This window comes from Mesoplodon bidens (assembly GCF_964165515.1).
Source record: "Mesoplodon bidens genome assembly, chromosome: 5".
Lineage (NCBI taxonomy): Eukaryota > Metazoa > Chordata > Mammalia > Artiodactyla > Ziphiidae > Mesoplodon > Mesoplodon bidens.
The window spans coordinates 92320170-92344604 of NC_138161.1; the positions used below are offsets into that span (position 1 = coordinate 92320170).

The window sequence follows — 24435 nt, forward strand, 5'->3', positions numbered from 1 at the left end:
TTCTAAGAAAGTTTTATTTTCAAGTCATTTTTTTCCATAAATAGACTGCCAGATTATAGGTTTTTGAGTTGAGCATTGGATACCACCAATTTTCTCAAAGCTAAAAAGGAGCGATAGAAAGGAAGTGGCACAGACAATTCTGTATTTTGGGAGGCGCATGTGAAATATAGTTTTAATAAGTAACTGCATAGCTCTAGCTATATTGTAGAGAATGGGTTACAGGAGGCATTTAGATCAACTAGGGAGTTTGTGGAGTATTCAAATGAGAGATAATTAGAGTCCTAATACTAAACTTTAGCCATATTAGAGGTATATAGATTTTGTGAATTAATTTTGTGTGGTACCATTTAATTTCTCCTTTTTCTGGTTAAACTGGCTGGGTATGTCAGGAGTATGTCCTTGCTTCCTCTCCCTTACCGACATCCCAGCTCTGGAAAGGGGTCCTAGAGACTGGGAAGCTCTGCTCATCTCCAGAGAGATAGATCCACTGAGTCCTCTTGCCCATGCCTGGCTGCCCTGAAGTTTTTTATCCACAGGGCATTTTTTTTGCTAAATAGAGGGTTTTCTATTATACCATAAAGGGACATAAAACAGAGTCAGGTCACCTCAGGATTAACATAACAGCCTGAAGGGCACCATGCACCACAAAAATCACGTCATGTAGACTCTCAGCAGGCTGTAATTTATCAGATGATGCCTCTGCTCTGAAAGCAGAGGGAAGGGGGAAGGACTCCCTACAGATCACTGAATCATGATCACATGCGTCGGCTGAGTTTTAGGGTTTTCTGACTCCCGGTCCCACGTGCTAAATTCCTTCCCACTAACCAAGAACTCCGCTTCACTCACACTGGTTGTTTCATATTTCTCTAAAAAGTCTATGCTTCTTTCTACCCCAGGGTTTTTGGATCATTTTGTTCCCCATGTCTGGAATATCCTTCTCCTTTTACACTTGAGATGCTTGAGCCCAAAAAATATGCATGTATGATAAGCCCATGGTGTGTTAAAAGTGGAGTAGAAAATGGTGCTTTCTAGGAAAACAAAAGATTCATGTGTTCTAATTTTGTACTGTTAATTTCTTTTTCCCATTGTGTAAAAGTGGCAAGACTTGTCTCTAATAGAAAAGTAAGTCCTAAGAGAAACTATTTTATATTTCTCTTGTCTCCCTCAGCACAATGATCAAACAATAAAGGCTCAATAAAGGCTCAATAACTACTAGTGGGATGGTTCATGATTCATCTACTATTTGTCATATTATGTCACACCATGCCATAGAGATCCAGTCTCTCTCAATTTCTTTCTCACACTAACCTATAAAACAAGTGTTAGGATGATCTCACAGTGCTACCTTCTAAAGTGCAGCGATACTGCATTTTAAGTCTGACTAAGGACCTAGAAACAATCCCACAATGATAGTTTAACTTAACAGCTTAGGGATGAGGTATAAACTATGGTTACTTTAATTTTGAATGATAAAAAAGGAACAAACCACACGTTTACAAAGTGTCTCTGCTTGTAACTAAAAAGAAATTACATTATGGAACCTTGGTAATCTATGGTTTTGCTTTAGTGAACCTATTTATGTCTAATTTCAGTATTTATGTATTAACTAGTAAATTCATCTAATATATTTATTGCCAATACAGTCATCATACTGGTCAATGAGATACAATAAGTGAGTTGGAGGGGGTGGGTGGAGAATGACCCTAGTTATACATTCAGAGTTTAGTAATTTTTTTTTTTTTTGGTCTCTCTAGACTTGTCAGTAAGGGAAAGATTTGTGACAAAATCAGAAACTATAAAAATACCTTCCAACAAGGCAACAGATTGTTATTTACACAGTATAAGAAAAAAGCATACGTGTGTATATATGTTTCCCTTTATTAAATTTCTAAAAACACTCTTTTGAACCTTTAAATACAACCAAAAATATTTCAAGCTGAAGAAAGTGAAACTTTTATATGGGATGACTATGATTTGCCTTTATTACCCGTAAAATCTAAAAAAAGTCTATATTAGTAATTATTTTCTTTCAACAACCTGATCTAGCCTAATACCTATGAAACCAGTAATTTTAGAGACGTCAATAGTATTTAATAAGAGAGGAAAAGTTTTGCATTGTGGTGTTCATTAACTCATTTCTTAGTATAATCCTTTTAATTTTTTGAACAATTTTACTTCTGTAAAACAATTTTTTTCATTCTAATGTATTCTTCTTTTACCCTCTGATCATAGGTAGGATGGTCTGCAAAGAGTGAAGAAAAATGGACTCAGGGTTCTTGAGGCAGATGGTGTGCTTGTGAAGTTATTATAATGGAATTTCAGACAGCTCAGGAGAGTGATATCACCAAGATGGCAGAGTAGGAAATACCAGCCTCCATCTCCCCACAAAGACAACAATTAGACAGTTATCGCAGAATGAAAATAGCTCTGGGAAACCTCAGGAGTCCACTTAAGAAGCTTTAGCACATAGTGGAGCAAAATAACCTGAAAATAACCACACACAAATAAAACATTTTCCCTGTATCACTCCATCCCCCAGGCCGGCCCTGCTCAGAGCCAAGAGGGAACTTCCTCGCCAGAGATAGTTCTCTTTGTAGGAAAATAGAGAACAGAATGAGTGACCAGCTTCCCCAGCCTTTCAGGGCACTGCACAAAGGACCTGTTCCCAACTCCTGTCACTGGCCTACACCTCCACTCATTCAAGCAGCTGGACCCTGTGTAGCTGTGCACGTGCACACCACTGACCCCAACTCCCAGTACCATCCTCTGCTGTTGTGTGCTCACGCATGGCTAACCCCTACAGCCGCATGAGTACACACTGACCACCAAGGCCCTCACAACTGCCCCTGTACCGGGACCCAGTCCTGACTCCTAACCCAAGCCTGTACCACTACCTGTGCCTGCAGATAGGCCCTGTCATTCAAACCTACATGCCGTGACACCAACTTCTGTCACTGGACCCCACCACAGTGCACTAGCCTCTACAGCCGCATGAGTCCTGTAGCTGCTCGTGTACCCACAATTGTCCCCAGCCCCTGCCACTGCTCCAGGCCCTTGCCAATGTGGATGTGCCTATAGCTAGCCCCTGCCATCATGCAGGCACCTGCAGCCAACTCTGCATTCAAGCATGTGTACACCACGACCTGCCCTGATTTCTTGCTGCTAAGGATCCCAACAGTCCTTGCAGGTACTCAGGACCCCCCACAGTTCTTGCTGTCAAGGATCACAGAGTTGCCAATGTCATGGACCTTAGCTTCCCGAGCCAATGAGATAATTCACCACCCCAAATCTTGACATATCTGTGAATTTTCCAGTTTTCTTCTTGTCATTGATTTCTAGTTTCATACCATTGTAGTTGGAAAAGATGCTGGATTGATTTCAAACTTCTCAAATTCATTAAGACTTGTTTTGTGACCTAATATATTATCTATTCTGGAGAATGTTCCATGTGCACTTGAGAAGAAAGCATATTCTGCTGTTGTTGGATGGAGTGTTCTGTAAATGTGTATTAGGTATATCTTGTCTAATGTGTAGTTTAAGTCCAATGTTTCCTTATGGATTTTCTGTCTGAACGATCTATTCATTATTGAAACTAGGATATAGAAGCCCCTTACTATTTTGTTGTTGTTTTTTTGCTTTTTTCCCCTTACTATTTTGAATTGCTGTCTATTTCTCCCTTTAGGTTTGTTAATATTCACTTTATATATTTAGATGCTCCTATGTTGGGTGCATAAATATTTACATGTTATATCCTCTTGTTAAATTGATTCATCATTATATAATGACTTTCTTTGTCTCCCATTTTGTTTTCTCTTAAATAAGTATAACTACCCCTGCTTTATTTGGGTTTCCATTTGCATGAAATATCTTTGTCCATCCCTTCATTTTCAGTTTCTGTGGACCCTTAAAACTGAAGTGATTTTTTGGTTTTCTTAAAAATTTTATTGAAGTATAGCTGATGCACAATGCTGTGTTTAATTTCTGCTGTACAGCAAAATAATCAGTTTTATATATATATATATATATATATATATATATATATATATATATATATGTTCATATTCTTATCCATTATTGTTTATCACAGGATATTGAATATAGTTTACTGTGCTATACAATAAGACCATGTTGTTTATCCATCCTATATATAATAGTTTGTATTTGTTGATCCCAAACTCCCCGTCCTTCCCCCCTCTATTCCTCCTCCCCCTTGGCAACCACAAGTCTGTCCTCTATGTCTGTGAGTCTGTTTTTGTTTCATAGATATGTTCATTTGAATAGATTTTAGATTCCACATAAAAATGATAGATGGTATTTGTCTTTCTCTTTCTGACTTGCTTCACTTACAATGATAATCTCTACTTGTGTCCATGTTGTTGCAAATGGCATTATTTCATTCTTTTTTATGGCTGAATAATATTCCATTGTATATATGTACCACATCTTCTTTATCCATTCATCTGTCAATAGACACTTAGGTTGCTTCCATGTCTTGGCTATTGTAAATAGTGTTTCTATGAGCATAGGGGTGCATGCATCTTTTCAAGTTATAGGTTTGTCTGGGTATATGCCCAGGAGTGGGATTGCTGGATCATATGGCAACTCTATTTTTAGTTTTTTTTAGGAAACCTCCATACTGTTTTCCATAATGGCTGTACAAATTTACATTTCCACCAACAGTGTAAGAGGGTTCCCTTTTTTCCACACCCTCTCCAGCATTTGTTACTTGTAGACTTCTTAATAATGGCATTCTGACTGGTATAAGGTGGTGCCTCGTTGTTTTGATTTGCATTTCTCTAATAATTAGAGATGTTGAGCATCTTTACATGTGCCTGTTGGCTAACTGTATGTCTTCTTTGGAGAAATGTCTATTTAGGTCTCTGCCCATTTTTTTGATTGGGTTGTTTTTCTGTTGTTGTTGAATTGTATGAGCTGTTTGTACATTTTGGAAACTAAGCCCTTGTTGGTCACATCATTTGTAAATATTTTCTCAAAATCTGTAGGTTGTCTTTTTGCTTCATTTATGGTTTCCTTTGCTGTGCAAAAGCTTATACGTTTGATTAGGTTCCATTTCTTTATTTTTGCTTTTATTTCTACTGCCTTGGGAGACTGACCTAAGAAAACATTGGTACAATTTATGTCAGAGGATATTTTGCCTATATTCTCTTCTAGGACTTTCATGGTGTCTTGTCTTATATTTTTCTTTAAGCCATTTTGAGTTTACTTTTGTGTATGGCATGAGAGTGTGTTCTTGCTTCATTGATTTACATGGGGCTGTCCAACTTTCCCAACACTACTTGCTGAAGAGACTGTCTTTTACCTATTGTATATTCTTGGCTCCTTTGTCAAAAATTAATTGTCCATAGGTGTGTGGGTTTACTTCTGGGCTCTGTATTCTGTTCCATTGATCCGTATATCTGTTTTTGTGCCAATACCATGCTGTTTTGATTACTCTAACTTTGTAGTATTGTCTGAAGTCAGGGAGGGTTATGCCTCCAGCTTTGTTCTTTTTCCACAAGATTTGGCAATTCTGGGCCTTTTGTGGTTCCATATAAATTTTAGGATCATTTGTTCTAGTTCTGTGAAAAATGCTGTGGGTATTTTAACAGGTATTGCATTAAATCTTTAGATTGCTTTGGGTAATATGTCCATTTTAACAATATAAATTCTTCCAATCCAAGAGCATGAGATATCTTTCCATTTCTTTGAATCATCTTCAACTTCCTTTACTAATGTTTTCTAGTTCTCAACATATAATTCTTTTACCTCCTTAGTGAGGTTTATTCCTAAATACCTTTTTTTTTTTGTGGTTCGCGGGCCTCTCACTGTTGTGGCCTCTCCCGTTGTGGAGCACAGGCTCTGGACGCACAGGCTCAGCAGCCATGGCTCACGGGCCTAGCCGCTCCGCGGCATGTGGGATCTTCCCGGACCGGGGCACGAACCCGTGTCCCCTGCATCGGCAGGTGGACTCTCAACCACTGTGCCACCAGGGAAGCCCCTAAATACCTTTTTTTGGATGTGATTTTAAAAGGGATTATTTATTTACATTCCCTTTCTAATATTTGATTGTTAGTGTAAAGAAATGCAACCAATTTCTGTATATTAATCTTGTACCCTGCTACCTTGCTGAATTCGTTCATCACTTCTAGCAGTTTTTGTGTGTAGTCTTTAGGGTTTTCTACCTATAGTATCATGTCATCTGTATCATGACAATTTTACCTCTTCCCTACCAATTTGAATAACTTTTATTTCTTTTTTTGTCTGATTGCTGTGGCTAAGACTTCCAATACTACTTTGAAGAGAAGTTGTGAGGGTGTGCATCCTTGTCTTGTTCCATATTTTAGCAGCAAGGTTTTCAGCTTTTCACCACTAAGTGTTATATTGTCTCTGGGTTTGTCATAAATAGCTTTTATTATTTTGAGATACATTCCCTCTCTACCCACTTTCATAAGGGTTTGTATCATGAATGGATGTTGAATTTTATCAAATGCTTTTCTGCATCTATTGAGATGATCATGTGGTTTTTGTCTTTTCTTTTGTTGATATGGTATATCATATTGATTGATTTGCACATGTTGAACCATCTCTTGTGTTTTTACCCATTCAGCCACTTTATGTCTTTTCTTTGGAGAATTTAGTTAAATTACATTTAAAGTAATTATTGATAAGTATGGATTTACTCTTGACATTCTGTTCATTGTTTTCTGGCTCTTTTGTAATTCTTTTGTCCCTTTCATATTCTCTTTCTCTCTTGCTTTGAGAATTGATGATTTTCTGTAGTGGTGTGCTCAGATTCTTTTCTTTTTATCTTTTGTGTGTCCATTATATGTTATTACTTTGTGGTTACCATTATGTTCATATAAAACATCTTATACTTATAACAGTCCATTTTAAGTTCATAATAACTTAGTTTCAAACATACCAATGTTCTATATTTTTACTCTCACACTCCTCCACTTTTTTTCACACACACACACTATATTTTATTTTTACAAGAGATAAATAAACTGACACCAAGCATGTAAATGAACGACCACAACAAAAGTAACAATGATTGCAATTACCAAACATGAAAGACACTAATACTAATATTGACATTCAGTCCAGTAATCTTCCACTGTAATAGGCCCTTTACTTTGCATTGAAAACTGATTTGTATATTTTTTGCCTCTAAGTCTTTGTGGGATTTTTTTTATTCAAACAGAAAGTCACAAAAATTATAATCATCCTCATCAGTTCATTCAGTCACATGTAATTAATTTTTTTTTCATCTTGATCTTCTGTTAGCACTTTTATGAATTCATCAGTTTTCCATTAGAGTTCTGAAAATGCTTATTCATTCAGTTTAGCAGTATAGTCAGTTACCAGAAACCTGTACTTGTCAGAGACTTTTCCATGAATTCCTTGAAGATGAAACCCTTTAATAGGAACATTTTTGCAAAAACATCAGAGTACACCCAGAACTGTTGTAAATGACAAAAGACTTAAAAATGACCACGGTTAAAGATTTGATGAAAGTTCATAATAATGCAATTGACAAGGAAATTTAGTTATTTCTGAGATATACATTTTAAAGTAATAACTAGAATTATGTCTTATAATACCAGAACATATACGATTTTTAGAAATTTCATGCAATGTCTGAAACATTTATATTAACATATTTCATACAAATAACCCAAAGAAAGTTTAGTATTAATTGTTTTGTTTGTTTGTTTGTTTATACTGCAGGTTATTAGTCATCAATTTTATACACATCAGTGTATACATGTCAATCCCAATCACCCAATTCAGCACACCACCATCCCCACCCCTCCACGGTTTTCCCCCCTTGGTGTCCATATGTTTGTTCTCTACATCTGTGTCTCAACTTCTGCCCTGCAAACTGGTTCTTCTGTACCATTTTTCTAGGTTCCACATACATGCGTTAATATATGATATTTGATTTAATCTATCTGACTTACTTCACTCTGTATGACAGTCTCTAGATCCATCCACATCTCAACAAATGACCCAATTTTGTTCCTTTTTATGGCTGAGTAATATTCCATTGTATATATGTACCACTTCTTCTTTATCCATTCAGCTGTCAGTGGACACTTAGGTTACTTCCAAGACCTGGCTATTTTAAATAGTGCTTCAATGAACATTGGGGTGCATGTGTCTTTTTGAATTATGGTTTTCTCTGGGTATATGCCCAGTAGTGGGATTGCTTGATCATATGGTATTTCTATTTTTAGTTTTTTAAGGAACCTCCATACTGTTCTCCATAGTGGCTGTATCAATTCACATTCCCACCAACAGTGAAAGAGGGTTCCCTTTTCTCCACATCCATTCCAGCATTTGTTGTTTGTAGATTTTCTGATGATGCGCATTCTAACTGGTGTGAGGTGATACCTCATTGTAGTTTTGATTTACATTTCTCTAATAATTAGTGATGTTGAGTGCTTCTTGGCCATCTGTATGTCTTCTTTGGAGAAATGTCTATTTAGGTCTTCTGCCCATTTTTGGATTGGAATGTTTCTTTCTTTAATATGGAGCTGCATGAGCTGTTTATATATTTTGGACATTAATCCTTTGTCCATTGATTCGTTTGCAAATATTTTCTCCCATTCTGAGGGTTGTGTTTTTGTCTTGTTCATGGTTTCCTTTGTTGTGCAAAAGCTTTGAAGTTTCATTAGGTCCCATTTGTTTATTTTTGCTTTTATTTCCATTACTCTAGGAGGGGGATCAAAAAAGATCTTGCTGTGATTTATGTCAAAGAGTGTTCTTCCTATGTTTTCCTCTAAGAGTTTTATAGTGTTGGGTCTGACATGTAGGTTGTGAATCCATTTTGAGTTTATTTTTGTGTATGGTGTTAGGGAGTGTTCTAATTTCATTCTTTTACATGTAGCTGTCCAGATTTCTGAGCACCACTTATTGAAGAGACTGTCTTTCCTCTATTGTATATCTTCACCTCCTTTGTCATATTTGAACATAGGTGCATGTGATTATCTCTGGGCTTTCTATCTTGTTCCATTGATCTATGTTTCTGTTTTTGTGCCAGTACCATATTGTTTTGATTACTGTAGCATTGTAGTATAGTCTGTAATATAGTCTGAAGTCAGGGAGTCTGATTCCTCCAGTTCCGTTTTTTTCCCTCAAGATTGCTTTGGTTATTCGGGGTCTTTTTTGTCTCCATACAAATTTTAAGATGATTTGTTGTAGTTTCATAAAAAATGGCATTGGTAATTTGATATGGATTGCATTGAATCTGTAGATTGAATTGGGTACTATAGTCATTTTCACAATATTGATTCTTCCAACCCAAGAACATGCTATATCTCTCCATCTGTTTGTGTCATCTTTGATTTCTTTCATCAGTGTCTTATACTTTTTGGAGTACAGGTTTTTTACCTCCTTAGGTATGTTTATCCCTAGGTATTTTATTCTTTTTGGTGCAAAGGTGAATGGGATTTTTTCCTTAATTTCTCTTTCTGATCTTTCACTGTTAGTGTATAGCATGCAAGAGATTTCTGTGCATTGTTTTTGTATACTGCAACTGCACCAGATTCATTGATTAGCTCTAGTAGTTTTCTGGTGGCATCTTTAGGATTCTCTATGTATAGTATCATGTCATCTGCAAACAGTAACAGTTTTACTTCTTTTCCAATTTGAATTCCTTTTATTTCTTTTTCTTCTCTGATTGCCATGGCTAGGACTTCCAAAACTATGTTGAATAATAGTGGTGAGAGTGGATATCCTTGTCTTCTTCCTGATCTTAGAGGAAATGCTTTCAGTTTTTCGCCATTGAGAATGATGTTTGCTGTGGGTTTGTCGTATGTGGCCTTTATTATGTGGAGGTAGGTTCCCTCTATGCCCACTTCCTGGAGAGTTTTTATCATAAATGGGTGTTGAATTTTGTCTAAAGCTTTTTCTGCATCTATTGAGTTGATCATATGTTTTTTTCTTCTTCAATTTGTTAATATGGTGTATCACGTTGTTTGATTTGCATATACTGAAGAATCCTTGCATCACTGGGATACATCCCACTTGATCATGGTATATGATCCTTTTAAAGTGTTGTTGGATTCTGTTTGCTAGTATTTTGTTGAGGATTTTTGTATCTATTTTCATCAGGGATATTGGTCTGTAATTTTCTTTTTTTTTTAGTATCTTTGTCTGGTTTTGGTATCAGGGTGATGGTGGCCTCATAGGATGTGTTTGGGAGTGTTCCTTCCTCTGTAAGTTTTTGGAAGAGTTTGAGAAAGATGGGTGTCAGGTCTTCTCTAAATGTTTGATAGAATTCACCTGTGAAGCCATCAGGTCCTGGTCTTTTGTTTGTTGGAAGATTTTAAATCACAGTTTCAATTTCATTACTTGTGATTGGTCTGTTCATATTTTCTGTTTATTCCTGGTTCAGTCTTGGAGTTATACCTTTCTATGAATTGGTCCGTTTCTTCCACGTTTTCCATTTTATTGGAATAGATTTGCTTGTAGTAGTCTCTTAGGATGCTTTGTATTTCTGCAGTGTCTGTTGTAACTTCTCTTTTTTCATTGGGTTTTGTTTGTTCTTCTTTCTCTAATTCCTTTAGGTGTGAGCTTAGATTGTTTACTTGAGATTTTTCTTGTTTCTTGAGTTAGGCTTGTATAGCTATAAGCTTCCCTCTTAGAACTGCTTTTGTTGCATCCCATAGGTTTTGGATCTTCGTGTTTTCATTGTCATTTGTCTCTAGGTATTTTTAAATTTCCTCTTTGATTTCTTCAGTGATCTCTTGGTTGTTTAGTAACATATTGTTTAGCCTCCATGTGTTTGTGTTTTTTACATTTTTTTCCCTGTAATTCATTTCTAATCTCATAATGTTGTGGTTAGAAAAGATGCTTGACATGATTTCAATTTTCTTAAATTTTCTGAGGCTTTATTTGTGACCCAAATGTGATCAATCCTGGAGAATGTTCCATGCACACTTGAGAAGAAAGTGTAATATGCTGTTTTTGTGTGGAATGTCCTATAAATGTCAATTAAATCTATCTGGTCTATTGTGTCATTTAAAGCTTCTGTTTCCTTATTTATTTACATTTTGGATAATCTCTCCATTGGTGTAAATGTGCTGTTAAAGTCCCCCACTATTATTGTGTTACTGTCGATTTCCTCTTTTAGAGCTGTTAGCAGTTGCCTTATGTATTGAGGTGCTCCTGTGTTGGGTGCATATATATTTATAATTGTTATATCTTCTTCTTGGATTGATCCCTTGATCATTATGTAGTGTCCTTCTTTGTCTCTTGTAGCATTCTTTATTTTAGAGTCTATTTTATCTGTTATGAATATAGCTACTCCAGCTTTCTTTTCATTTCCATTTGCATGAAATATCTTTTTTCATCCCCTCACTTTCAGTCTGTATGTGTCCCTAGGTCTGTAGTGGGTCTCTTGTTGACAGCACATATATGGGTCTTGTTTTTATATACATTCAGCCAGTCTGTGTCTTTTGGTTGGAACATTTAATCCATTTACATTTAAGGTAATTATTGATAAGTATGTTCCCATGACCATTTTCTTAATTGTTTTGGGTTTGTTTTTGTATATCCTTTTCTTCTCTTGTGTTTCCCACTTAGAGAAGTTCCTTTAGCATTTGTTGTAGAGCTGGTTTGGTGGTGCTGAATTGAATTCTCTTAGCTTTTGCTTGTCAGTAAAGCTTTCGATTTCTCCATCAAATCAGAATGAGATCCTTGCCAGGTAGAGTAATCTTGGTTATAAGTTCTTTCCTTTCATCACTTTAATTATATCATGCCACTCCCTTCTGGCTTGTAGAGTTTCTGCTGAGAAATCAGCTGTTAACCTTATGGGAGTTCCCTTGTATGTTATTTTTCATTTTCCCCTTGCTGCTTTCAGTAATTTGCACTTCCTGGACTTGGGTGGATGTTTCCTTTCCCATGTTATGGAAGTTTTCGACTATAATCTCTTCAAATATTTTCTCCGGTCCTTTCCCTCTCTCTTCTCCTTCTGGTACCCCTATAATTCGAATGTTGTTGTGTTTACTGTTGTCCCAGAGGTCTCTTAGACTGTCTTAATTTCTTTTCATTCTTTTTTTCTTTTTTCTGTTCTGCAGCAGTTAATTCCACCATTCTGTCTTCCAGGTCACTTATCCATTCTTCTGCCTCAGTTATTCTGCTGTTCATTCCTTCTAGTGTAGTTTTCATTTCAGTTATTGTATTGTCCATCTCTGTTTGTTCTTTAATTCTTCTAGGTCTTTGTTAAACATTTCTTGCATCTTCTCGATCTTTGCCTCCATTCTTTTTCTGAGGTCCTGGATCATCTTCACTATCATTATTCTGAATTATTTTTCTGGAAGATTGCCTATCTCCACTTCATTTAGTTGTTTTTCTGGGGTTTTATCTTGTTCCTTCATCTGGTATATAGCCTTCTGCCTTTTCATCTTGTCTATCTTTCTGTGAATGTGGTTTTGTTCCACAGGTTGCAAAATTGTAGTTTTTTCTTGCTTCTGCTGTCTGCCTTCTGGTGGATGAGGCTATCTAAGTGACTTGTGTAAGTTTCCTGATGGGAGGGACTGGTGGTGAGTAGACCTGACTGTTGCTCTTGTGAGTAGAGATCAGTAAAAGTTTAATCCATTTGACTGTTGATGGGTGGGGCTGGGTTCCCTCCCTTTTGATTGTTTTGCCTGAGGCAACTGGACACTGGAGCCTACCTGGGCTATTTGGTGTGGCTTATGACAGGCTCTGGGAGGGCTCATGCCAAGGAGTACTTCTCAGAACTTCTACTGCCAGTGTCCTTGTCCCCACGGTGAGCCACAGCTCCCCCCACCACCTGCCTCTGCAATAGACCCTCTCACACTAGCAGGTAGGTGTGGTTCAGTCTCCTCTGGGATCACTGCTCCTTCCCCTGGGTCCCAATGTGCACACTACTTTGTGTGTGCCCTCCATGAGTGGAGTCTCTGTTTCCCCCCATCCTGTTGAAGTCCTGCAATCAATTCCCACTAGGCTTCAAAGTTTGATTCTCTAGGAATTCCTCCTCCCGTTGCCATACACCGAGGTTGGGAAGCCTGATGTGGGGCTCAGAACCTTCACTCCAGTGGGTGGACTTGTGTGGTATAAGTGTTCTCCAGTCCGTGAGTCACCCACCTAGCAGTTATGGGATTTGATTTTCCTGTGGTAGCGCCCCTCCTACCTTCTCATTGTGGCTTCTCCTTTGTCTTTGGATGTGGGGTATCTTTTTTGGTGAGTTCCAGTGTCTTCATGTTAATGATTGTGCAGCAGCTAGTTGTGATTCTGGTGTTCTCTCAAGAGGGAATGGGAGCACATCCTTCTACTCCGCCATCTTGTTTCAAGAGCACATTCCTCCACTTTTTGTTTTTGATGTCAAGTTTATCTTTTATCTTGTAAGTCCATTAAAATTATTATCATTATAGTCATTTTTAATACTCTTGCCTTTTACCTTTCATTTATAAGTGATTTGACCACCACCATGAAAGAGTAGAGTATTCTAAATTTATATATTTATCTTTACCAATGAAATGTATATTTCCATATGTTTTCCTATTCCTAATTAATATCCTTTCATTTCAGCTTGAGGAATTTCCTTTAACTTATCTTCTAAGACATCTTGTGATTATGAACTTCTTTATGTTTTGTTTGCCCAGAAAAACTCTTAACTCCTTTTCAGTTTTGAAGGACAACTTTGCTGGTTAGAGTATTCTTGGTTAGCTTAGGAGTTTTTTTTCTTTCAGCTCTTTGAATATATCATCCCAGTCTCTCCAAGCCTACAAGGTTTCTGCTGAAAAATCTGCTGAAATTCTTATGGAGCTTCCTTGTATGTAACAGTTTGTTTTTTCTCTTGCTGCTTTTAAGATTCTCGCCTTGTCTTTAGCTTTGACAGTTTAATTTTAATGTGTCTCTATGTGGGTCTGTTTGGATTTATCTCATCTGGAACCATCTAAGATTCATAGATCTGGATGTCTGTTTCTTTCCGCAGGAGAGGGAATTTTTCAGCCATTATTTCTTTTCTTTTCTTTTCTTTTCTTTTTCTTCTTTTTTTTTTAATGTGATCTAGTCCTACTGTTTTCCTTTTTCTTTCTTTCTTTTTTTTACTTGAAATATAGTTGATTTACAATATTTTATTAGTTTCAGGTGTAGTCATTATTTCTTTGAATAAGCTTTTTGCCCCTTTCTTCTTCTTCAGGATCCATATAATGCAAATATTGATGTGTTTGATGGTGTCCCATATGTACCTTACACTATTTTAACTCTTTTTCACTTTTTTTCCTTTTTGCTCCTCTGATTCGATAAATTCCACTGCCCTGTCTCCAAGTCCATTGATCCTTTCTTCCACCTGATCTAGTCTTCTGCTGAACCCTCTATTGAATTTTTCAGTTCGGTTATTGTATTCTTCAGCTCTGTGATTTCTGTTTGGTATTCCTTATATTTTCTCTCTCTACTGAAATTCTCACTTTGTTAATGTGTTGTTCTCCTGACTTTGGTGAGCAAATTTATGATGTTACCTTGAACTCTTCATCAGGTAAATCAGTTATTTTCATTTCTTTAAAGTATGTTTCTGAAGTTTTATCTTGTTCTTTTATTTGGAACTTATTTCTTTGTTTCTTCGTTTTCTCAGATTCTCTGTGTTGGTTTCTGTGAATTAGATAAAACATCCACTTCTTCCGTTCTTGAAGAATGGCCTCATGTGGGATATGAAGCTTATCATTCAACCCAGCCCTAGCTCTTAATTGTATCTCAAACCTTTGTGATTGTCCAAGCCTCCTCCTTTTTTTTAGTGGCTCCCAGTAATCGAGGGTATGCTAATACCTGTTAGTGTCCCAAAGAGGAAGATCTCAGTCAACACCTAGATGCAGGCTAATCAGAAGCCAGACTCTCAGGGAGCAGCTTTTGAAATATGCAAATAAACCTCTTCCAGGGAGAAACTAGATGATGCTCATTTCTGTCTTCTCCCTCTGTGCTGAGCACAGTTAAAAAGTGTTTCTTTGTTTGCTACATTCCTGTGGGACCCATAAATGCAAGCCTTGCTGGCTATTGTAGCCCCATGATCAAGGGGTGTGTCCCCTGAGTAGCAGTTGCAAAAGCCATGGTGCCAGATGTGTCTATAAGCTCCTCCTGGGGAGGTCGTGGTGGTTTGGGAGGGCTACAGGGAGAATGCTGAGATGGAATCTATTGGCTTCCCTGATCTCCAGGGAGGATTGCATTCTGTCCCTAGGGCTAAATTAGAGGTATGACCCTCAGGCAGCAACTTTTAATGTATTCAAATAGGCTTCTTTCAGGGAAAGGCTGGAAGATGGGCATTTTCCTCTGTACTAAGCTATAAGTAGAGAACCAAAGTGAGTCTTCTTCAGTCCATTAGGAACTGTTTCTTTGTTGGCTGTAATGTTGTATATCTTGTGGACACAGCCCCATTGGCTTTTAGGGCTAGATGTTTTGGGGGTTTGACCCTTGGTTGGAAGTCTTAAAAGTTGGGGTACTAGATGTTGGGTCTAAACCCTTCTCTCTTAAAGGAGAAATTGTGAGTTGGGAGTTCCTTCCCTATTGTATGTCACTGTGATGAGGTGGGTTTTATGGCAAGGGTGTGTCTCAGACTCTCTTATTCATTTCAATGTGGGGCTTTTGTTGTTCCTCCAACGTGTAGGAGTCACTCAGCTGGTTTTTTCATAGGGAATTGTTTCATGTACAGCTGTAAGTTCAATGTATCTGTGGGAGGAGGTGAATTTAGGAACTTCCTATGTTACCATCTTGGACCACAACCCAGTAAGATTTATACTCGGTGTTTTCAAGATAGGATTAATTCCATCACTATCTGCCTCTAGGCTTGGAAAGATAATTAAATTAGGTAATGAAATGAGTATAAAGCATTTTGAAAAGAATGGGGCCTTATATAAATATAAGGAAAAGTTACTTTGGCATGCCTGAATAAGAGTGAATTCCAGAATGGACAAGAAGAGTATGCAGTATGGCTCATCTCTTCTCACTGCATGGCAAAGCATATACAAATCTCTCCTTTGCTTATGGAGCTGTAAATAAAGCTGATTTATTTGAAACATTCTATTGTGGGCCAGGTGCCTTGGAAGTCCCAGTATTTGTTGCCAGCTTCTTTTGAGACAAGCAAGGTGGCTGGCTTATATTCCAGTTGTTCTAGCTGCCAAATGACTCAGAAAGCCAAAACAAAACAACTTTCTTCAGCAACACACAGAGAAGTTGCCTTTCTCCTCCCTCCCCATTCTTTCATTTTAATCTTTTGTAATGTGTGGTTTCCAGATTCCAAAAGTGTAAGTGAAACATGTCTGTTTTATAGTTTCTATTCTCCAGGGCAAATTGGAAAAAGAAACCATAATGCCTCTTAATCTTCTTTGAACCTTCCTTTTACAAATAATTTATTTCCAAATATTGGTGTTCTTTGCATGATTTGCTTGGGGTGGAGTGGGATAGAAACAGGATTCATATCAACATGTTGTATACAATGCTTTTTTCCTAAAGTACAGTGTAATCAAAGTAGATAGTTTCACAGGATTTTTGTGATCATATGATGGGGATAAAACGCTGCAAAATTACCTTAGACATTTGGGGAGAAGTGGTTGTTACATTTGAGAGAAAAATACTTCAAAGAAATAAAAGGAACTCAGAGGTGTTTCCTTTTCCTACTCCTAAGAAATACATTTCCTCAAGCAGGTAGAAGAAGAACCAAATTGAATTGTACTTTCATCATGATATAAATTGTGCAAACAACTGGGAAATATAACTTTTAAATGTTAAATGGAATTTGACCCTTGTTAAATATGTAGATTTGAATATTTAACATCACATTTTCCTTGTAAGCTATTTCTTTTATGTGTTCTTTACCATCTCAAGTTAATGTGCTAATTTCCCCTGTGTAGTTTCACAAGACAATGTTTTCATTCACTAACAACATTTCATAGTGCATTAATAACATCAACACAGCCAGATTTCCCTGTGTGCCAGCTTCGGTGTTATAAGAGACGTAGGGACATTTGTTAAGCCCAGGTAAATATTAAATATCACTTGGGGATGGGGGAGTAACAATGTCATTTGCCGCCAGCCCTAAGTTCCTCTGAGATGTATAAAAATGCATATGACTCGTTCAGTCTATTAAGCAGATGCTAGTTCAGCTGTAGTGCATATGCTGGTTTTCAGACACAGTTTTGGAGTGCAGTGGTGGAGACATATGCATGTGTGAAAATTCCAGATGTGAGTTTGGGGATGCCATTTAAATTTTTATATTTTTTGAATTTAATTTAAACATTGATCTCCAAGATGTATAAATGGTATTAAATTTTGGAAAGCTGATTACGAATATAGCAAAGCATGAAGGAAAATAGTATGTGGGTTTTAAAGGATTTTTAAAATTAAATTATATCTTACATGAAATAAATTGATCATTACTTTTGTCTGGAATTTTACTTGGTCCAATAATCAGCTATTGATTTGCCATTGTTCTTGATTGTTTTATCATGTGACATTCTGAACTGTTTTATAAGGAATTGTTTTAAAGTTTACATATTACAACTCTTTCAACTAAGGAAGTTATTTCTTAATATTTTAGCCCAAAAGGAAGAAAATATTATATTTCCTTATACTATTCTGAAACATGAAAAATATACTGAGGATTTTTTTTTTCTTTACAGGAAAACAAAATTTTAAAAAGTTTTAAAAGAAAAAGAGATTTTATAAAAATAAATTTACCCTCTGTGTTTTTTTACTCTAGATAAGTGTATAAAAGTGTATGAAATCATGGAAAACAAACAAAAACCCTTAATATTAAATGCTAGTGTTTTTTTCTTTTTCTTTCAGCTCTCAGGAGAAGTGATTTTACAAATTGCCAACGAACCAGTTCTGCCCTTTAATGCTCTCGATATAGCTTTAGAAGTTCAAAACAGCCTTAAAGGTAATTTTTCTTTGAATTATAGTAATTTTAGCAAATGAATAATTGTGAACAAGGAATAGATAAAGTTATCCACTATCTTACTAGCTATGGCAATGTAGCATTTCCCTTCCTATAGAGGACAATCATGAGAAGGGCTTAGAAGAATGTGGGCTACCATGTCAACAAGAATGAGGTATACCTAATATTCAGTTATTTGAAAGAAGACTGGCCCAGAAGTTTGTCCTTTGGGATTGGTTTCCATGAAGTATGGGCTGGGTCCATTTGACTGAAGTGTTGGCTAATCCTAGATTAAGGATGACAAGGAGGAAACCAGGAAATTATTTCCACAGTCTCTATTTAAGTTCCTTGCAGTTTGAATATCTCTCTCTCTACAGAATTCTAACACCACCTAATAATTATCTTTATTTTTCCTTTATCTATATACAAATCTTTCACCTACACTTCTAGTTTTTCACCATTCACCAAACACAAAGGGCAGTATTGTAATTTTAAAAATACACCCTCCTTCTCCTCTTTGAGCCACACATCATACTATCAGATCATTTGTAGACATGTATCTCTCAATATAAAAGCCAATATTTTCACTATAGAACTTAAGCAGTAATTCTTGGAAAATGGATCACTCTAAAGAGCCAAATATTTCTAGTATCTGAAACTTTATTACTTTTATTTTTAAATTTTGACTACCTGGGTTGATTCTTAATCCAGAGACTACTACAAAACAATATTTTTTCTCCCTCAGTGATTCTTATTACTTTTATTATAGTGGCTGTGTAAAACCATGACCTTGGGCACAATTGAGCTGTTTAGGGCTATTTTGCACCCATACTAAATGGCCTCATATTGCTCTGCTTTTGGTTATTTAAGCTAGTCTCTATTTTTTCTACTTTTGTCAAGCTTCTTCTTTTTATTGTCATGAGTGTCACTATCTGTAGCAGTTACTCTGTTCTCCACTTATAATTTTCTATTTCTAGAATATTTCTTAGAAACTGAGTAACCAAGTATATGGTATTTTACAAAGTAAGAACAATATAGGCATAAATAAAGGGTTAAAGACTTCTGTGAATAGTTTTTGCAAGGATTTCTTTTAAGCAACTACTTTATTTTTTTTCTGTAGACTGTTTTGCTTTTCTTTAGTTCTCATTTTTTCACTTTAGAAATTCAGTTGCTACTGCATATTATACTTAAAACTTTCAAAGAACAAAAAGAGGAGACTATTATTTGTATTACATAAAGATTTGTCCATCTACAAAGAATAATTCTCATGCATAGAAAGGAGCCTCAAGGAGTATACTGTGAAATAGAAACATTGTACAATAGAATTATAAATGATTTACAAGTTGCTTTTCTGAGTCCAAATCTACATAAATGTTTAATAGCATTGTAATAAAAATATGAACAGATATTTTTAAAATTAAACAGAGCCAGCAAAAGCAATAACAATACTGTCATTTTAAATTCCAAATTCTATTTTCTTTTTAAATAATTGGGTTTATTTTTTGAATCCATAAGTAATATTATAGCATTATCATTCCTATATGACCATTTTAAGTAATGTAGGCTACTTCTGAAGGTCAGAAAAAAGTCCTAAAGGGTCATTGTTAGAATTATATTATTACTCTGTTTCTTTGTGGGTAGTTAGGAATCCCTTTGAAAATCCGAAGAAAAGTATGGTCTCTCTCCTCAGAAAATTACACTTGTACAAAAAGCTTTGCATATAACCCCCATAGACTTTACAGGATCTCTTGAACCCATTTATTCATTCATTTAACAATATTGAGCACCTACTGTATGCCTGGTACACTTATATGACCAAAAAAACAAAAACATAAAATCCAGCCACTAAATAAACAAATAAAACAAAATTAAAATCTCTTCTCCTGAGAAACATACATGTATGGTAGAACAAAATTTGCATAAGTCAAAGCAATTTTTAAGTTAGCTTTATGCTCAAATTGTTCCCTAATATCAGTCACTTTGGAGTAAATTTGCATTTTCAAAATAAGTGTTAAAGGGCAAAACTGACAGTGGTTGTATCCAGAGTACAGAGGAGAGATTTGGTGTGGGAATATAAATTTGAGAGCTATCCCAAATGAGATTTCTGAGGGGTTGAGTGCGGATAGAGTACAGAAAAGGTATAAGATTTCTGGGCACTCCTGCATTTAGAAATTGGGGGAAAAAAGGGGAATCAGCAGAGGAGACTAAGAAGGAGCAGACAAAGAGTAAGAGACAAACCCGGTGAATGTGATATCCTGAAGCCAAGTGAATAAATGCTTTCAAAGAGGAAGGAGTGATTCACTCTGTCAAATAACGCCACAGGTTAAGAAAAATTAGGACTGAGAATTGACTGCTGGATTTAACAATTTGGAGGTCATTGGTGAGCTCAACAAAAACAATTTTAGTAGAATGTTATATGAAATAGTCTGATTAGAGGGGTTCAAAATAGAATGGAAAGTGGTAAATTGGGAACAGGTGATGGTAGATGGAAAGCATGGAGTTGAGAATGGTTAGCATGTTTTTACTTTGATGAGAATGATTGCATGGAGAATGAAGATTTGATTTAGAAGAGTGAAAGGAGAATTGCTGGAATGATTTCTTTGACTAGAAGCAGCATAAGGTGGAGGATGTTGCCTTAGTTATGAATGCGGTCGTCCACCCATAAAAATGTGAAGGAAGGCAGAGCATATGGCACATGGGTAGATGTGGTGCTGGGAGCTCTTGGCAAGTCTCCTTAGATTGTAAAAAACAATAAAATATTAGTTGTTTGGGAAGATGGTAGAGTGAATGAATTATGAAAATGGGATTAGTCTTTTGGGCAACATTAAGCACTCAAAAGAAATATATTTTACATGAGATAATTCAACATAATTGTGTATCTTTTTCCAGCCTTCAGCTGGGGATTCAGGCATAAAGCAGGCAGAATTGGATTTAATCAGATCTAGGGTTTTGCTGGGAGAGAGTAATGAATTAGATAAGGTAAGGAAAAATGAGAGTGTCTGCAAAGGAGCATTCATAGTGATGGACTGATGTATCTAAACTGGGTATAGAATAACGTGAGGATGCAAAGGGAAAGAGGGTGAGCATAACTAAAGGAGGATGGATAGACTTTATTTATTGGTGAAATCAAGGAATTAAGAAAACATAAGCTGAAAAGACCAGCAAATGGGATTATTGAAAATTTGACCATATAAAAAGTGCAGATATTGGTAATGACAGTGTACGGGCTGAGGTATGACCATGGAAGTATGGTAGCTGATCAATAGAGGAAAAAAGGCTATGGAGAAAAGAGGCCAGACTACGTCTACATGGATATTGATATTGTCAAGAACTAAGATAGGAGTAATTCTTTTAAGAGAGAGTGACTGAGCCAGGAGCTAAAATCTTCAGAGGATGAGCAGCGACTTAGAGATACCTCATATTGTTCTTCTATGGCTAGTGGTACAAAGGGTATGGGAGAAAAAAGAGCTACCGCCTGAGAGGGCTGCAGAGGGAGAAATGTCAATAGGGGAGAGCCAGGTTTCAGTTAAGGCAAAAAGGTAAAGAAAACGGTCTGAAAATATGTGATAATAATCCTTTCTTTAACAGTTATATCTCAAAGCATGTAATTACAGGTGGAAAAAACAAACTGCAGTCATTCTACAATGATTTCCAGTGCAGGCCAGACATGACAAAGTCTAGATGAACCTCTCCCCAAAATCCCAGGTTCTCAGTTGGATGAGCCAGGAGCATTTTGGCTTCTTGCTATTACATTGGACCGTTTATTCTTTGGTTGTTGGTTATTTCTGAGTTTTGTTTCTTTTGATGTGAAACTACTTGGATCTCCCTGTCACTTTCACTCCAAAAGATGTGGCCAGACTTGAGATGTACCCATACTAAAAAGACAAAGCAAAGCAAAAAAAAAAAAAAAAAAAGTAACCCCCAAAATGGGCAAAAAATATTCTTTTACCATGACCTGCATATAAGTATTTGATCAAGGGGATATGAGTTGTCACCTTTAAGCTATACATTTTTGTATTTTAGTTATCATGATTCAAAATTATTTGAATTATCTGTACTATAGTAAAAGGTTATTCAAATATTTGCTAAATTGTAGGCAATTTGTTTTACCTGTTCTATTTTGACTACTTTGGTTGTAACCTTATTTTTAAAATAGAATACTTTAATGTACTAATGTGTAAATAATGGACACCACTTATCAACAACTAAATAAATATTTCAGTTTGTTTTAGCTACAATGCTAGACGACTTCATTAGCTAAACAGTGTTCCTGTAGCATGTTAAATGAAACATATAATTTTACTGCTTAATACAAGATTTAATTGTTGATATATTTTCTTATTTTGCTATGACAGTTAATGGTGATTAGTCTTAAATTCTCAATTACAGTTTTTAAAAAAAGACCTTCAAAGCTGAACTATAAAATACTGTTTCTCCTTACTGCAGAGAGTTTAAGTATGAAGGTCTCTGAAACCCAATTGCATTTTCAACAGTGTAAGTGTTACCCCTTGACAACCAGCCAAGTTGTTTATTTATTACACTAGTTTATGGTAGCAGCAGACCATTCTCTATCATTCGCACAACCACCAGAAAAAAGGATAATATACCAGTGAATAATTTGTTTGAGTTGATTTATTGGTTGGTTTTTGAAAGCTCATTTTGACTGAGTGACCTTGGCTCTTAATATTTGGTCAATGCCAAGCACATAATAGTTAGAGAATGAATATTTATACATGGTGCATGGGGATATAGTGTAAATAGTGACTGATAAGATAACTGACATGCTTCAGATATATTTGTGACAAATAAAAGTGTGTCCAAAAAACGCACATACAAGGCAATGGTACGAGTTTATGGGGGCAAGGGAAGGTGTCAAGAATAAGTATCACCACACCATTGAACCTGGAAGCTGACTAAGGAGTGAGTACTAATGACCTTACTAAGTTTACTGTTTCTCACTTTATCCACTTTTTAATGCAAAAAAAATAGCATTTCAAAATAATTAACAACTATATAATTCTGATACTTTTAATTTAATATCTGCTATTTTTCTTTGCCAGAATTTTAGATGTAATTATTTAGCATGATTGTAAAAATGACAAATGACCAAATAAAGTAAAAGTCATGTTCATTTGATCTGGCTACTTACACATTTATTTAGTGCAGGCCAGGCCCAGCAGGAAACGTAATTTCGAACTCTGTGGCTTATTGCCACCTCCTGATTGTCTCACTAAATGTCAAATGGTTGTTGGCAGCATTTCCCACTGTTCTTTAAAAAACTGACAATGCTGATTTCATCTTTGTTTTTTATTAGCTTTGATAATTCATTAGCGTCATTCGCTTCATTTTAGGAGGAGGGATAGTATTTCAAGGTGATGATGCCACTGAAGCAAGCACTATGATTTCTGTTAGATTTGTAGTGTCATATTTTCAAGTGTCACTTTGGTTCTTTTCTACAATCACAAGTGATGGGGGCCCATCTAATGTCCTTTTTTCTTTTCTTCTTCTTTCTGAGTAATGTAAGATGAATTTCGAAGAGTGCACTTTATAAATTGCATGAGTCTAGTCCTCAGCCCATCTGTCTCCAGTCTTGGTTTTAATGACCACCAATTCAAACTCTGGACTGGCCTATAGATAGTAAAGGATGGGTGCCCTGGGTACCTGGTCTGTGCTCTCCCTGAGAAATCTAAAGCAGACCATCTAAAATCCAAACAGTCCTAGGGAAAGATCTTGTTCCCATGGGAACTCTGAACCATGCTAGATTTTTCGTGGTCTGAACTGGCATTTCTGGGACTGACTTTTTTGTGTGACAAGGACTTAAACTCAAAAGGATTCTCTGAGAAGTGTCTTACCTTGCTTGCCCAAAATGATGGAGAAATTTGATAAGAGATTAGCCATTTATTGGGTACAAATTCCTGAAAATATGTTCAGTTTTAATCCCCATTGTATTTTTGTATGGATTCTGACTACATAACTATATTAAAGATTATATTTCACTTACTGATATTCCACATCTCATCCAAACAAGGATTTGAGACAGCTGGGTCTGCAACAAACCTGTTGTCTCTATAATGTCAGTGTTTGTCTCCTGAAACTAGTTTTCCTTTCTCCCCATTTCTCTTTGAACTCATATTTTCATTGCATAATGTTCCTTAATTCTTACCCTAAGCATGGTGTCCCTTTTGTTTTCCTCAGAGTTATACTTTCTTTGCTTTTGTTTACTCCTATCTCACAATTTGTTGCTATTCATACAGCTTTCCTTTGTGATCATTGTTTTCTTCCCCGCTCTGAGTACTTCATCCAAATCTGTTTAAAGCTTCCTTTCACTGTCTACATTTCATGTGTCACTACATTGATTGAAACACATTAATGACTTATCATTTTTACTAGTCTCTCATCATAATAATGCTCTATTGCATTATGATTTTTTCTTTTGAATTTTTATATGCACATTTCTTCCACCATCCATCTTCCAGACTCACAGATGTAGAGAACAAACTAGTGGTTACCAGTGGGGAGAGGGGAGTAAGAGGTCCAAC

At 36.2% G+C, this 24435-nt stretch overlaps 1 protein-coding gene across 10 annotated transcripts in view; it reads left to right on the forward strand.

Annotated features, from left to right (window-relative positions):
* NAALADL2 (N-acetylated alpha-linked acidic dipeptidase like 2) overlaps window positions 1-24435 on the forward strand; it is a 1532395-nt gene that overhangs the window by 1425488 nt on the left and 82472 nt on the right. For all 10 annotated transcript variants that reach the window (XM_081235898.1, XM_081235896.1, XM_081235895.1 and 7 more), the window contains one exon: window positions 17806-17899. In XM_081235898.1, the coding sequence (XP_081092024.1) occupies window positions 17806-17899 (94 nt within the window). The remainder of the gene's footprint in view (window positions 1-17805; window positions 17900-24435) is intronic.